Below are 15,689 nucleotides of genomic sequence, written 5' to 3' on the forward strand. Positions count from 1 at the left end.
TCTTTAAAAGAAACATTTCATACGAGTGCTTATGGGGTTATACAATGATGAAAATAAGCAGCATTTGTTCAAGATATTTGACAGGTAATGCTTGTTTCTTCCACAGATAATAATTGCTGTAAGCCAGCTGATAGCCGATGTAGCACTAAGTGGAGGATCGAGATTTCAGGAGTCTTTATTCATTATCAATAATTTTGCAAATAGTGACAGACCTATGAAGGTATGTTCTTCAAGTAATAAATTACAACCACTTTCACTGTCAGGGAAGTTTGCACTCCTAGAGTTCAACTGTCATTAGATTCATACCTTTTGTTAGAATAGAGTATATAGAATATGAGCTTCATGAGTCAAGCCTTTGTCATGTATACCACTGTATTCCTAACACCTAGAACACTCTGATGTATAGCAAATATTCAATATTAGATGATTAACTATACTGTGTATTCAAAGCTTTTACAGCTAGTAGTGTTTAAATAATTTTTTTCTGGGCTTGATTTCTAAACTTGCTCAGAAAATAAATGCATCCTTTCTTTCCTAACAGTTGTTGCCATTTATAATATTGCTTAATTAAGCACTGAATTTGAAATTTCAGGAAATTTCACTTCTTAGAGCAGCTGTCAGCTGCCTGATCCATTGCCAAAAAAGAGGAATGATACAAACGGGATTCGTTATTTGATGACTTCCTGAGTTTCAGGAATCATCTATTAACTGGTAGTGGCTTGCCAAAGATTCATGTTGGCACACCTGAAGACTCTGAGCACCATTCCTCTTTCTTACCTATATGTTTAAAACCTGTAGCATTGTCATAATTCATTTGTTGTTTTATCGCATGGAGAGTAGGTTCTTATCTTCCGTGATATATGTGTACAAGGGAAGAGGAATCCTTTGCCAATTAGAGGATTTTCCCTCCCAGAGGAATCATCCCCATTCTTGGGAAAGGTTGTCTTCCAGTATAATTTGACAATGTTGTATAAAAATGAAAAAAAAAAATAAAGCTCACAGCCATAGCATACTTGATGTTTGGAACGTGTAGAATCTATGTAGCAAAGAAAAATTCCCACAGGAACTTTGCTTAAAGTGAAAAAATACACTGAGTAGTGTCAGCTGTCCTCAGGCTGGGAAAGTTTGCTCTCCAGCCAGTTCTGCTGGTTCCCCAGGAGATCAGTATATGCTCTAACTAATCCCATGAACACAGAAACAACTTCTGTCATTTAGGATCTTTTATTCATACTCTTGAGAGTTTATTTTACTAGTTGTTACTTACCATCCTTAATTCCATGTTATATAAATGTTGGATTAGTAACTTTTTCAAAGTCAATGGTGTCTGCTTTGGCTCTCCTTGATAGGGAATCTTTTTTCATGAGTCATTTCTGAAATGACTTAGTTTTATTCTGATATGACTGTTACTACCAATAAACTCTATTAGAGCAAAATATGCCTATCCCCCAGTAAATGTAATCTCAATGTGTAAGAAGGGGCTTTTATGTACATAATTATTATTTTTAAAGGAATCAAGGAGGTACTTCTAAGAAGCATTTTTCTTAACATTTGGTTATATTCACCTCAAAAAACTCTCTAACCCTTATATTTGTCCTTAATTCATCATCTTTGAATTATGCAGATAATTGTGATTTGCTCTAGTAGTGGGGTTAAGAAGTGATCAGACTATCTTAATGGCCAGAATAAAGAGGAAATTCTAATTTAGTGATTTTGGGGGATAAAAACAATACTTTGAGAGAGGTTAATAATCTTTTTAGAGTATTCTGTGGTTCATAAACCTTTATTTGTATAAGTGGACATTTTTCCAGTATGGTTTTCACCTTATGTGGTAAGATGTATGTGGTTGTCAGTGGATGGGATAGATATGCTTATCTATATGGAAGAGTAGCTAGGATCACTAGCTCTGGAACCAGACGACCTGAATGTAAATCTTATCTCTACCACTTACCAAACGTGAAACTTTGGCCAAGCTACTTGATTGTCATGTGCCTCAGTTTTCCATTGGTAAAATGAATTTTGATGGTACTTAATTCACGGGGTTGTCATAAAAGTTAAAATATGTGAAGCACCTAGACCACCGCCTGGTACATAGTATACTTTCAATGTTTAGTTAGTGTCATAACTAAAATTGCAGTCAAGTAAATATAGATTGCTCTCATGACTGTAGAATTCACAGTAGAAGAGCTAGGGTTCAAAGCCAGGTTGTCTGACTCCAGAGTCCATGCTTTTATGTGTTGTGACAATACTGCCATCAAGTATAGAGCCTTTGAAGCCTGAGCTAGTCGGATTTTTTAAAAAGAATGAAAGCTCTTTAGACGTGCCACATGCCAGGAACCAAGAACCGCATACTAAGAACTGTAACAAGAAGAAAAATTTTATATGTTATTCCCATGATTGGATGCCAAGGCATAGAGCACATCAATAATATTAATAAACATGTCTTTTTTTGTCTGTTTTGAAATTAGGCAACTGCATTTCCCACAGAAGTCAAAGACTTGACCAAGAGAATCCGTACTGTTCTTATGGCCACTGCTCAAATGAAGGAACATGAGAAAGACCCCGAAATGTTAATTGATCTCCAGTATAGCTTAGCCAAGTCCTATGCAAGCACCCCAGAGCTCCGGAAAACCTGGCTAGATAGCATGGCCAAGATTCATGTAAAAAATGGAGATTTTTCAGAGGTGACTAAGGCTTTGTTTTAAATACAACCCTGCCAAACCCCTGGAACACATTCTGACAGTGTTTTCTTTGTCATCCTTTTTCAGGCAGCAATGTGTTATGTCCATGTAGCAGCTTTGGTTGCAGAGTTTCTTCATCGAAAAAGTAAGATATTTATGTTCTTAGAGATGGGGAAAATTTCAGTTAGCAAAATAGTTTTTATCTCTGTAGCTTGCAGCTACAAATGTGATATAATTGAGCTCTGAAAAATATGTTCACCTTTAGCCTCATTAAGTGTTAAAACACGTTGTTATTTAAAAAAACTGAATTGTTCATCTTGCCTTCTACTTTTGTGAAGAGTACAAAAAATAAGCTAAATAGCACAAGGTCGGTCCTGATGTCCAATGTTTATTTTCCAAAGCTGTCTTCCTGGAAGATTGCCACAAATTAAATTCTTCTCAGGGCTCATGAGAAGCTCTGGATAATACCAATCGCTTACTTTTCCCTTATCTTCCTCAACTTCATCAACAACTGCCCATAGATTATATCTCCACTGCCACAATTAGTGCAACATACCTTGTTATTAAAAGGAGTCAGCACATCAGGAAGGTAACCAAGTAAGACATCCCTTGTCAGTATCCTTCCCTGCAACAACAATTTAGCATCCACCCAGGGACAAAAGTGCTTTTGTGGAAGCTATGAGATCTAACACCATATGACAAAGGATCTGGGGGTGGGAATGTTATCCACTTATGCCTCAGGTAATAGGCAGACAGATCTCAGTCTTGGCTGTGGACCCTGCAGTGGCCCATACACTGGCTTTAATTGCTCTCAGTTACATAAAGTCCAAGAGCCCCTGGAGAACACTGTCTTAGATAATCACTCACAAACAGAACCTCGGTGGAAGTCCAGGAGTCCAGTGGAAAAGTTTCAGCACACCGTTGGAACAGAAAATACAAGTTTATGTTCTTTGGAGAGGATAAGAGGAACCGGTTGACTTATGTCACCTCTTCCCCAAAGTGGCGTGGCTCAGTGCCAAGAGAGAACTTCTCTCCTGTGATTTCTACTGCAGGGAAATTGAGACCATGTGAGTGGGCAACTGGCTTCCCCAGCTATACAGGACATTGCTAAAGAGACCCTTTGCCCTTTCGCCCCATCCAGAGTACTGAGTCATGAGCTTCCTGACTGGAGGACAGAAAGAGCCTGGGAGAGAGGCAGACAGGAGTCTCAGAGGACATTAAAGGGACATGGATCTTACTAATGACATTGTAGACCCCATCAAGAAACCCACCAACAAACCGCTAGGGACACTTAGCCCATAGAGCCCTCCAATTGGCCCATAGGTACCCCCAGTGCTCCATGTACACTCCTCCATCCTTATGCAGGTTTCTGATGGTGGTGAGAGCAAGCTTTGTTAGATGGTTAGTGAGTATGTGCAGAAAGCCAGCCAGACTCTGTGAGCCATGGAGAGAACACAAAGTTGAGCTTTAGCACCACTCTTGGGAAAGCAAAAGGGAGGCTGTTAGCACCTGTCCTGGTGTATTGCATGATGGAGAGAAGGCATACAGGCTTAAGAATTCTTCCAGAAAAGGGAACAAGAAATGTGGAGCAGATATAACCATAGAAGGTCTGTGAAACCGTCAGAATTCCTAGCAAGGCAGATGGAAGGTATTTTCTCTCCTAAAGTCAAAGTAATGATGGTTATAAGTGACTGCTACTTAAAGTGTAAACACAGCAATGCAAGACTTAAAGGAACATGAAAAGTGAAGGAAACATAACACCACCAAAGGATCATAATAATCTACCAGTAACCAAACTCAGACATAGAAATCTACAATTTACCTAATAAAAAGTTAAAAATAGCTGTTTTAAAGAAACTCAGTGAGTTGCAACAAAATAGAAAAACAATTCAATGAAATAAGGAAAACAATACACAAACAAAGTAAGATTGAACAGAGATAGAAATAAGAAGAATCAAACTACTTGAGTTGAAAAATACGATGAATAAGTAAAAATGCAATAGAGAGCATCACCAGCAGAATAGATCAAGCAGAAGAAATAATCTGTGAATTAGAAGAGAGGACCATTGAAATTATCCAATCAGAGGAGAACAAAGAGAAAAGAATGAAAAAGAATGAAGAAAGCCTATTTGCCTTATTGGATTCCATCCAAATAAACAATGTACTTATTATTGGAATCTCAGAAGTAGAGGAGAGTGAGAGTGGGATGAAAAGAATATTTAAAGAAATAATGGCTTAAGAACCTCCCAAATTAGGGGAGATATTCAAACACCCAAGTTCATGAAATTCATAGATCCCAAAACAAACTCAAAGAGGTCTTCTCTAAGATCCGTTATAATGAAACTGCCAAAAAAACAAAGACAAAGAATCCTAAGGGCCACAAGAGAAAGGAAGCTTGTATCTTACAAGGGAACTCCCACAAAGCTATCAGCAGATTTCTCAGCAGAAACCTTCCAGGCCAGGAGAGTAGAATATTCAAAATGCTGAAAGGAAAAAAAGATCTGCCAACCAAGAATACTCTTATCAGCAAAGTTGTTCTTCACAAATGAAGGAAATATAACAACTCCCCCCCCCCAAAAAAAAAAAGCCTAAAAGCTGAAGGAGTTTATCACCAGTAGACCTGCCTCACAGGAGATGCTGAAAGTTCTTCAAGCTGAAATGAAAGGATGGTAATTGGTAACATGAAAATATGTGAAACAATCCATATGAATGGGTAAAGATGTGGTACATATATACAACAGAATATTATTCAGCCATGATAAAGAAGGAAATCCTGCCATTCGTGACAACATGACTGGACCTTGAGGGCATTATGCTGGGTAAGTCAGACAGAGAAAGACAAATACTATATGGTCTCACTTATATATAGAATTTTTAAAAAGCTGAACATATAAAAACAGTAGAATAGTGGTTACTAGGGGCTAGGGGAAATGAGATGTTGTTCAAAGGGTACATGTTTCCACTATAAGATGAATAAGTTCTGGAGCCTTAATGTACAGCATAGCAATTATAGTTAATAATACTGTATTATATCCTTAAAAGTTGCTAAAAGAATAGATCTTAAATGTTTTTACCCCTCCCAATGGTAATTATTTGTGGTGATTACTGCTCCCGTGTTAATTTTGCAATATATATGTATATCAAATCAACATATAACATCTTAAACTTAGTATTATATATCAAAAAGTTGACCGGTAGTGGACATCACAAAGAATTCTCCCATTATCTATCATAACGGCCAACCTACTTCCTTTAAGGCAGTTGAATGAGTAAAATTAAGTCAAAATGAAACCATCTTGTGGGAGTCATATCACTTTGGTTAACACTTTCGATTTGATACTTAAATTCTTTTGAACAATCCATTTGTTTGAAATTGGTGTACTCTAGTTTTCTCCTTGTACTTACATTGTTTTAAAAGGGAGAAAAAAATTAACTATTAAAAGGCCCCATTAGAGGTTTTTCTTTTTTTTCCCTACATCACTGGTCTGCCTGTAAATTACAGTAAAAAATATTGAAATTGAATACCTGCAGTTCCAAATACACCGACAAATAAGAGAACCCTAAACATGGTACTAAATAAATTTTTAGCATTATCTTTCAAATAAATTAGGTTAACATGTTTTGATCATTTTAATTAGTAGAAAAACAAAATTAGAGTTTTATGTCCACTATACCTTTGAGATATTGAAAATAGTTAAAAATGCTAAAGTATTTCCTATTTCCTTAGAGTCTTTTTTCACAAGTGCAAAGACCTTAAAGCTAAGCAAAAATCAAGAATTATTTATCTTCATTCTCAGTCCTTAAGCTTTAACAATAGAACTATAGGATTGGACAAAATATCAACAAAAATAGAATATACGTATTGTAGTTTTTTACATGTTAGTTTGAGGCAGCTAGCCTGAATGCCAAACAATGTTTGGTGACATATTTCAGCAAGTTGAAATAGTGCTTTTAACTAATCATTTAAATATTTCATAATACCATCAAGATTTTTTTAGAATTTACACTCCACAGAAATCAGAGTCCTCCTCTGATTAGGAAAAATCAATAGCTTGCATTTTAAACCGAAAGTAATGTTAATTAGGAGAGGTTTACATATTTATTTATAGGTGCCACTTATTTTTAAACCTGGAAAATTCTACTTGCTTTAACTAGAAAACCTTATTCTAAAATGGTGACAGTAGGAAAATCCTCAGGGTTTTCCCCCCTTAGATTCAGTCATTCAAATGTCCCACCATCTTTTGAGAAGGAGAAAGAGAAAGGCAGAAAAGTAAGTAGAAAATAAAAAGGTAGGAGTGATGACAACAGCAACATCATCTGAAAATATAAAAGTGAGTCCTTAAAAAGGATGACCTGCAGCCACAGAAGTCAGGATTCCAAAACCAAGAGCTAGGCCACAACTGGTAAAACAGACCTGTCCTTGAGAGGGTGACATGATAACTGAAGGAGACAAAAGTAAGAAAAAGGAGCAAGAGGAAAACAACCTAAAAAACAGTTTATAAAGGATGAGGAAGTCCAGAAAGAAGATAAGCTAAGAGAAGAGCCAGACAAAAAAAGTGGGAAGAAGTTGAATCAGAAAGGGGAAATTTCACTAAAACGGGTTAAATCAACCTCTGGTTCTGAAGAGGAAAGAGATGATCAAGAAGGTGAAGAGAAAAGATGGAAGAAACTTTCAGAATGCTCATAGAAGGAATATGCTGAAAGGCCAATGTGAGAAAGAAGCAGCAGAAAGAAAATGCAAGCATGAGGAACAAATGGAAACTAAGTAGCAGAAGATGAAGGAAGGAAGCCAAGAATTTAGAAAGTGGAGAAGTGAGACACATCAATGGATTCTTAACTTCAAAGGATATATACTGATATAAAAAATTCACTTAAAATGGTTAATTTTGATGTGAACAGATGTATCAAGGCCTTGGATAGACTTGGCTTCTTTTCAGGTCACAATGTAACAAACTCAGGAACAGATAATTAGTGAAAAAATGTGGTGGTTCAAAGTATGTTTGATTATCATGGAAAAGTCTTACAGATGTTTAAGAAGTTTAAGAACATGTGTTTGGTTTGCCAAGGAGATTCTGTAATCATACAAGTGCTGAATAAATCTCTTGCAGAACAAAGACAGCATGAAGAAGCAAATAAAACCAAAGGTCAGAGGAAGAAAGGGCCAAACAAAAAGCTACAAAAAGAACAAACAGGTTCAAAGACTCTAAGTGGAGGATCGATGTTCAAGACAGTAATCAACCACAACATAATAGAAATAATACTAATGAAGAAAAGTGAAGGCAGGGCCAGTAGAAAAAAAAGAAAGAAAATAAATCCAATGAAGAGAGACTGAAATATCAAATATCTCTGAAGGATTCTATGGTAGATAACTGAGTTGACATACCTAGAATATAAAGAATATTTGAGAAGTGTATAATGGTTTTCATTTGAAATAGACTGCTAAAAGATCTGAATTTTATAATCATAGGTTTTGATGTTAAAACTTGTTTTGAGGGAGAAAATCCCTTTATCTTTGTTTAAAAGTAATTAAACATTGCTTAATCATACTTGTGCAGTATTAACAACTACATTATACATTAAATGTGAGGGAAAATCCATTTAGGAAACGGGTTTGAACTACTTTTCTAGACATTGGTTGTAGCATATTTTCAGTCAGTATGTGTATGTTAATGTGTAATTGATAATAGAAAAGGTTACATTTAAAAAACTGACACTTATATAAACCTCTCCTCTTTTTCGAATTACAGTGGGTTTTGTGCATAGTTTTTACAAATCTTGAATTTACCAGACTCTTTTCACTGTTTATAGGTTTTGTATTAGTTGTGCATTTTTATAGCAGATAAAATGTTACTTGTATACAAGTACTCACCCTCTCCTGTCTAAAATTAGTCTCACAGTCTGTATTGTGCTACATTATCCTGCTGCTTTGTAACTCAATTATGTATGGTCTGTATACCTTTTTGTATGACAACTATCCAACTGACATTGAACTGACGATTCTACAAGATGTAAAACTCGTGTTAACTTTTGAAGGTAATTTATAATTTTGTGACAGGGAATTCAGTGCAGTCACATGATTTTCCTGCAGAGAGTGGGTATATAGAGAAATGATCTGTCTTTAGGGTTCAGCCATCTAAGATCTTTTACATCAGCGCCCTCCAGCCTTTTTGACACCAGGGACTGGTGTTCCTACGAGAATCTAATGCCTGATGAGCTAAGGTGGTGATGCTAGCACTGGGAAACGATTGCAAATACAGTTAAAGCTTTGCTTGCTCACCCGATGCTCACCTCCTGCTGTGCAGCCCATTTCTAACAGGCCGTGGACCAGTACTGGTTGCAGGTTTGGGACCCCTGCCTTATAGGCACGAGTAGCTGAAACTGAAGAGTAAATGATTAAAAGTTTATTTTTGAGGCATTTCTGAAATTTTGAGTCACACTTATTAAGGAAGCCACTAAGTAATATTTTTTAAATTGGAAAGCAATGATGCTTATGCAGTAAATAAGATCAGGAAACTGACCTATTTGAAAAATAGTTATATCAGAAGAGAATTTTATTTCTGTATTACATGCGTGACAGGATTACAAAAAGTGGAAATGGCATTCTGCCATCCAATCTGAGAACTCTATGATCTAGATAAGACCTGGATAGCCACAGAGTAAATAAAAGTACATTTCAGTGCAAAACTTTAAAAAAAAGTTTTATTTACACTTTAGACAAACTTATTTAACAAAACAAATTGAGCAATTCTGGAACTCTTTGTTTTCTATCATTAAGTGTCCTTTGATAATGAATACCAAATGGAAGGAGAAATAGATGTATTATAAATCTCTGGCATTTCAATTGCCAAAATTTTTCTGATTTATCAAAGTCCTATGCCATTTCTCTTGAAGTCATTATAAAGCAATTTTTAAATTAAGTTTATTGGGATAACATTGGTTAATACAATTATATAATTTTCAAGTGTGCATTGTAATTTGACATCTATATATTCTGTGCTTACTACCCATAGTCCAGTTTCCTTCAGCTACCATATTTTTGATCCCCTTTACCGAAACCACCCACCCTGTACCCCCTCTATTTGACCCCCTTTACCCTGTCTCCCTCCCTCCTCCTCCTCTGCTGCATACCCTCTGGTAACCACGAGTCTGTAGTCCATGTCCATGAGTTTCTTTTTGTTTGTCCTGTTCATTTGTTGCTTATAGGTTTATTTCCCACATATAAATGATATGTGATTTTCGACTTTTTCTGTCTGACTTATTTCGCTTAGCATGATTATCTCAAGGTCCATTCATGTTGTCACAAATGACAGTATTTCATCTCTTCTTATGGCTGAGTAATATTTCATTGTATATATGTACCACAGCTTCTTTATCCAGTCATCATTTGTAAGGCATTTCAGTTGCTTCCAAGTCCTAGCCACAGTGAATAATGCTGCTATGAACATCAGTATACAAATATCTTTACGGATATGAGTTTTCAAGTCTTTGGGGGTAAATACCATGTAGAGGGATTGCTGGGTCATATGGTAGGTCAATTCTTAGTTTTTTGAGGAACTTTCATACTGTTTTCCATAGTGGCTGTACCAATTTGCAGTCCCACCAACAGTGTATAAGGGTTCCTTTTTCTCTGCATCCTCTCCAACATTTGTTATTGCTTGTCTTGTTGAATATAGCTTTTCTAACAGGTGTGAGATGCTACCTCATTATGGCTTTGATTTGCATTTCCCTAATAGCTAGCGATGTTGGTTATTAGGTGCCCTACTACAATAGTGTTTTGGTTTGTTACTCCCTTTAGTTCTTTTTGTAATTGCTTTACATATTTTGGGGCTCCCTGATTGGGAGCATAGATATTAAGTGTTATGTCTTCTTGGTGCATGATTCCCTTTATCAATGTGAAGTGTTCCTTAATATCTTTCCTTACCTTTTTTATTTGATGTCTATTTCATCTAATGTTAGTACCAGTACTGCTTTTCTCTAAATTTCATTTGCTTGAAATACCATTTTCCACCCTTTCACTTTGAGTCAATCTTTGTCTTGGGAGCTGAGATGTGTCTCCTGGAGGCAGTATATGGTTGGGTTTTGTTTTTCGATCCATTCTGCAGCTCTGTGTCTTTTTATTGGTGAGGTCTTCTCATGGCCATTTTATCTTTTGTTTTCTGGTAGCTCAGTGTTTCTATTGCTTCCTTGTCCTTGTGTTTCCGTTTTCTTTATTTTGATTGACTTTTGTTGGCTTTGCCTCTGATTCTTCTTGTTTTATGTTATATACTTCAGTTCTGAATCTTTTGTGTGTGGTTACCATTACGAATAATGTAAAAAAGTGTGTGTATATATATATGTATGTATATGTATATATTCATCCATTTTCTTCTGTGCAGGCCTTATCTCCATTCCCCTTTGCAAATTGGGATATTTGGATCCTCCCCTTTTCAGTCATTGTCATCTTAATTTGTCCCTATGTATGCTGAACATTCATTACTATCTTGCTATAGCAATTCTTTTCTTATTCTTTAAGCTTATAATGACCCGTTTTAAGTACAGGTTGCACTTATCTGCATCTGTTTGCCTGATAGTCACCTTAGGCATATATATCATTTTGTTTTAGGTGAGTTGACCCCTTTCAGTATTTCCTGTAGTACAGGCCTCGTAGTGGAGAATTTCTTCAATTTTTGTATGTCTGGAAAGGTCTTTATTTCTCCTTCATAGCTGAAACAGAGCTTAGCTGGATACTTTATTCTAGGCTGGTAGCTCCTTTCACTTAATAGTTTAAATATTTGATTCTATTCCTTTCTGGCTCGTAAGGTCTGCCCTGAGAATTTCAAGGATAATCTAATGGGTTTTTCTTTAAAAGTTACTGTTTTCTTCTCCCTGGCTGCTCTGAGAATTCTGTCTTTTGTCCTTGAGTTTTCACAATTTTAATACAATGTATCTTGGTGGAGGCCTTTTTGAGTTGAGATAATTGGGTATTCTGTTGATTTCTTGAATTCTAAGCTCCAGCTCATTTCTTAGATTGGGAAATTCTCAACTATTTGTCTGAAAATGCATTCTAGACTCAGTTCTTTTTCCTCACCTTTGAGAATTCCCGTTATTCTTATGTTTCCCATCCTGATGGTATCAGCTAGTTCTTGTATTTGTATTTCATTACTTTTCATTTTTTGGTTTCTCTCTTCTTCCTTCTGATTTATTTCTATATTTCTGTCTTCAATATCACTGATTCTTTCCTCCATTTGGTTAACTCTATTTTCAAAGTTTGTTGATTTATTTTTCAACTCTTGAAGTGTGTTTTTTTATATCCAGAAGAGGTATTCTGTTGTTTTTGAGGGTTTCAATCTCCTTGCTAAAGAACTCATTCTGCTAATCTAGTTGGTTTTTCAATACCTGAAATTGTCGGTATGACTCGTGTCATAACTCATTGAGTTTTTTCAGAAGTACCATTCCGAATTCTCTGTCATTCAAGTTGTATATTTCTATGCCTTTAAGTTTATTTTCTGGAGACTTTTCTCTTTCTTTCTGAGATGCCTTGTCACCGTTGTTGTTCATGGTATTTAGTGAACTATTTCCCCTCCTGGGTTTTAATGGGAAGTGTATTTTGCCTTTTTATTCCAGAAAGAAGATTTATTATATAAAGGTCTCTCTTTAGCCTGCTGAAAAGAAAGCACTTTTTTTCTTTTTGGTTTCCATTAGGTGGCGTCTAACCCTCTTGTATCCTTGCTTTATATAAAGCCTTAAAAATGACTTTTTATTTTCTAATAGATAGTTAATCAGTCACTACCCTCAGTTTCAGTCTCTCAGTGTTTGCGACAGGTTCGGTAGCATTTGCTCAGATTCCCCTGGGGCTCCACAGAGGGTATGGGGGGAGGGGCCCTCTGGGTTGGGAGTTGGGGACTGTGGCTCAGCTTCAGTTTTGCAACCATGGCCAGTAAAAATCAACTGTTTTTCTGCTGTCCTGCTTCTCTGCCTTCTTTCCTGATGACTGGGCCCTGCCACTGGCCACAGGAAGCTCATAGCTTTCCCAGGCAGGGCTGTTCAGGAACTCCTTGCTACTTCTCCCCTCCTCCTCTCCCTACAGTGATCTCTGGCACTGTGAGAGGCAGCTTCTTCATTTCTCCTAGTCCATCACCCCACACCTGGGGATATGACCTATGGTAACTCTTCTGCACAGATCCCACTTTCAGACGTGCAATGTGCTGTTTGGGTGTTTTTTGTTCAGTTTTATATGTTCAGCTTATTATTGTTTCGAGGGGAGAGTTCTGGGGACATCTCTCACTCCGCCATGTTTCCAAAGATCTTCCTATAAAGCATATTTTTAAATCGAGATGGAATACTACTTACCAGCTGACACATCAGAGACAGATATTCCCCTGTTTAGAGTTTTTAAGATAAAAAATAGTTTATCCATTTGGGCGACTACAGAACACCAGTGAGGTACCATTTCTAGATCCTTTTCTGTGTCTCAGGCACTGAACTGAAAGAGAAAGAGGTGGGATGTGTGGAGTTCTCCCTGCCCCCTCCCCCAGCATGAAAGTTCTTTCCGAGGGCCAGAGCTCTTGCTCTTTCTCTCAGAGAGACCTTAAGGATTACCATTCTCTTTCTTTTATCTGAGTTACCTTGAAGTGATGATACTGGGTGTTAGTTGCTCCCACCCTGGAAAATGTAAAATAATAAACATCTAAATAATTTTTCATTTATCTTTTTTTGAGAACCTCACATTATTCTAGAGCTCATTCTTTTTAAGCTAGACTTTATGTACCGCTCCTTCTTCTCTTCCTAAGAAAGGGTACAACTGTTTTCTCCCAGGAAAGACAAGAGTCATGTTTCTGCATTCTTCTACCACCACATAGCACCCAAGGTTCTGCAAAGCCTCAGGCCTATAGGATCCTCCCCCTTTAACCCTGAAAAAGAAATTTGCTTTCCCAGAGAGTATGTTCGTTTCACTCCTCATAGGGCATAATCGATTCCATTCCGAAGTCTTTGTACTAAGGATCAGATAGCTTCAGTTCTACAAAGCTTTTTATCCCCTAGTTTCTTCCCAATCACAGTTTATTTCCTTTTTGCCCTCCCCTCAGGAGTCTTACCTCTTACTCTTCTGACCAGCAGTCATATTTTATCAAGGGTTAGACTGCTTGCCCATCTTCCAAACTCCTCTCCACCTTTTTCACGGGATAATTTGTGCTCAAGATAGTGTTCTCTACTTGGACTGTTTGCATCTTGCTTTCCCTAGGTCAGCAGTTAGGAATCCGGAAGCTACAGCTACAAAGGGCAAAGTCAGGAATCCAGATCACATACCAAAAAGGCATAGCAGACTCTCAAGATCGCCTTATATAATGAATGTTACATAGGACAATGTGAGATCTCTCAAAACACATGTCTCTGTCTCTTGTGACAAATACACTGGGCCCTTCCAGATTCAGTAACTTTTTTCATCTGAAAATATTTCTAGGACTAAGGGGAATCAGAAGTTTCCCCAAGTATTTTAAAGACCCTAACAAACAAAAGGGTCCTCATATATTATTGGATAATTTGGTGGTTATTGATAACTTAAGCAAACAAAGGGATATAGCCTCCTTTGGGTAGAGAGATGTCATCAGGTATAGGAACCAAGGTAACATTCTTAATCAAAAATAGTGGACTCCGAAGGTGGAAATCCACAATACAAGTCTTTATACCCGATGATGCAGATATAGCCTCCGAAAGTAGGTGTTGACCTGTTTCTGAAAAGAAATGTAATTATTCTCCTTCTATTTAAGATGCACACCAGAAGACTCTTTCCCTAGATGCTTTAGCCTCATCTGATTTCAGGCGTAGGAGTGTGCCTCTTTTTGTCCTTCCTAAATCACATTATTCTATACAAAATTGAATAAAGAAATGAAAAATTCCAGATTTGGGAATCAGTTCAAATAATCTCCTCAGAAAAGACAGGAATTTGCTTCCCTAGTTATGGAATACTACTTACCAGCTGAGGACTCCAGGGACTGACCCTTTTCTTAGTTAAGAACTACATTCTTTATCACTTCACTTGAGTTTCGGGGCCCTCTTCCTTACTGTCTAGCTCTTGACTTCATAGAGGTGACCAAGTGAGACATTTCTTCCTAAATTTTGAAAAGTTCTCAGAATGTACTACTATTCAAAGTGGTTCATTGGTCAGCTGCCAGTCTAAGAACTGTTTATTACTGGTCCACGAGATAAGAATTAACCTGAATGTAAGTCTACTGTCATTGAGTACAATGTTTATAGTTCATGTGACTTTTTTTTTTCATAAGATGACTTTATTGATGAAGGAAGTGATGAATTGATTTAGCATTCTGGTGCAGGTTCCTTATCTTGTCATGGTCCAGTACTTTGAATAGAAATCTATAACAGATCCTTTTAGGCATACTTATCTTCAGAAATGAATTGTATCATCCTCTGTCTTCAGTGTTTTTTATTACATAATTTCCTTGAACAAAAACAATTCTAAAGTCCAGTGGGACCAAGTGAATCTCATTTTCATTTCTCTCTCTCCTTCTGCCGTAAGAGAAATCCATTGACCACTCCTTATTTTTTTGTCCATTCTTAACAAAGTACTGCAAAATTACTCCATCTTCCCTCACCACAATTCAAATTCTCTGTTATAAGAGGGGGTTGCTTACTTGATGACTTATGTTCTATCAAGCATCTTATCAGAAGATATTTGTCTTTAGACAACAAGAATTGGCAAAATCCAAGCCCTGTTACATGACCTTTTTTCCACCAGAATTCTGAAAAGTCTCCTCAATATGCGGTCTGGCTTTCTTACACCTTACCCAACCTCTAACCCAAGGAAGTTTACCAGATATTAAGCTGTGAGTAGGTCATTATTTCTCAGTATCACTATTAGAGAGATTGTAGAACAGTAGATTACAACAGCTATTTGCTCCCTTGTGACCAGCCACTTTTCACTGACTAGCAGATTCTGTTATAAGGGTGTTGAATTTTCCTTAACTCTGAAATTGCAGCCCACTGATATAAGGATAAAGGTAGGCACAGCAAGATTGC

At 36.9% G+C, this 15,689-nt stretch overlaps 1 protein-coding gene and 1 pseudogene across 3 annotated transcripts in view; both read left to right on the forward strand.

Moving 5' to 3' along the window:
• Positions 1 to 15,689, forward strand: part of DOCK11 (dedicator of cytokinesis 11) — a 174,718-nt gene that overhangs the window by 134,710 nt on the left and 24,319 nt on the right. For all 3 annotated transcript variants that reach the window (XM_016124435.2, XM_016124433.2, XM_016124436.2), the window contains 3 exons: positions 107 to 220; positions 2,466 to 2,681; positions 2,766 to 2,823. In XM_016124435.2, the coding sequence (XP_015979921.2) occupies positions 107 to 220; positions 2,466 to 2,681; positions 2,766 to 2,823 (388 nt within the window). The remainder of the gene's footprint in view (positions 1 to 106; positions 221 to 2,465; positions 2,682 to 2,765; positions 2,824 to 15,689) is intronic.
• On the forward strand, positions 5,497 to 9,835 carry LOC107499871 (annotated as a pseudogene).

The sequence above is a fragment of the Rousettus aegyptiacus genome, unplaced genomic scaffold (assembly GCF_014176215.1).
Source record: "Rousettus aegyptiacus isolate mRouAeg1 unplaced genomic scaffold, mRouAeg1.p scaffold_m13_p_9, whole genome shotgun sequence".
Taxonomy (NCBI): Eukaryota; Metazoa; Chordata; class Mammalia; order Chiroptera; family Pteropodidae; genus Rousettus; species Rousettus aegyptiacus.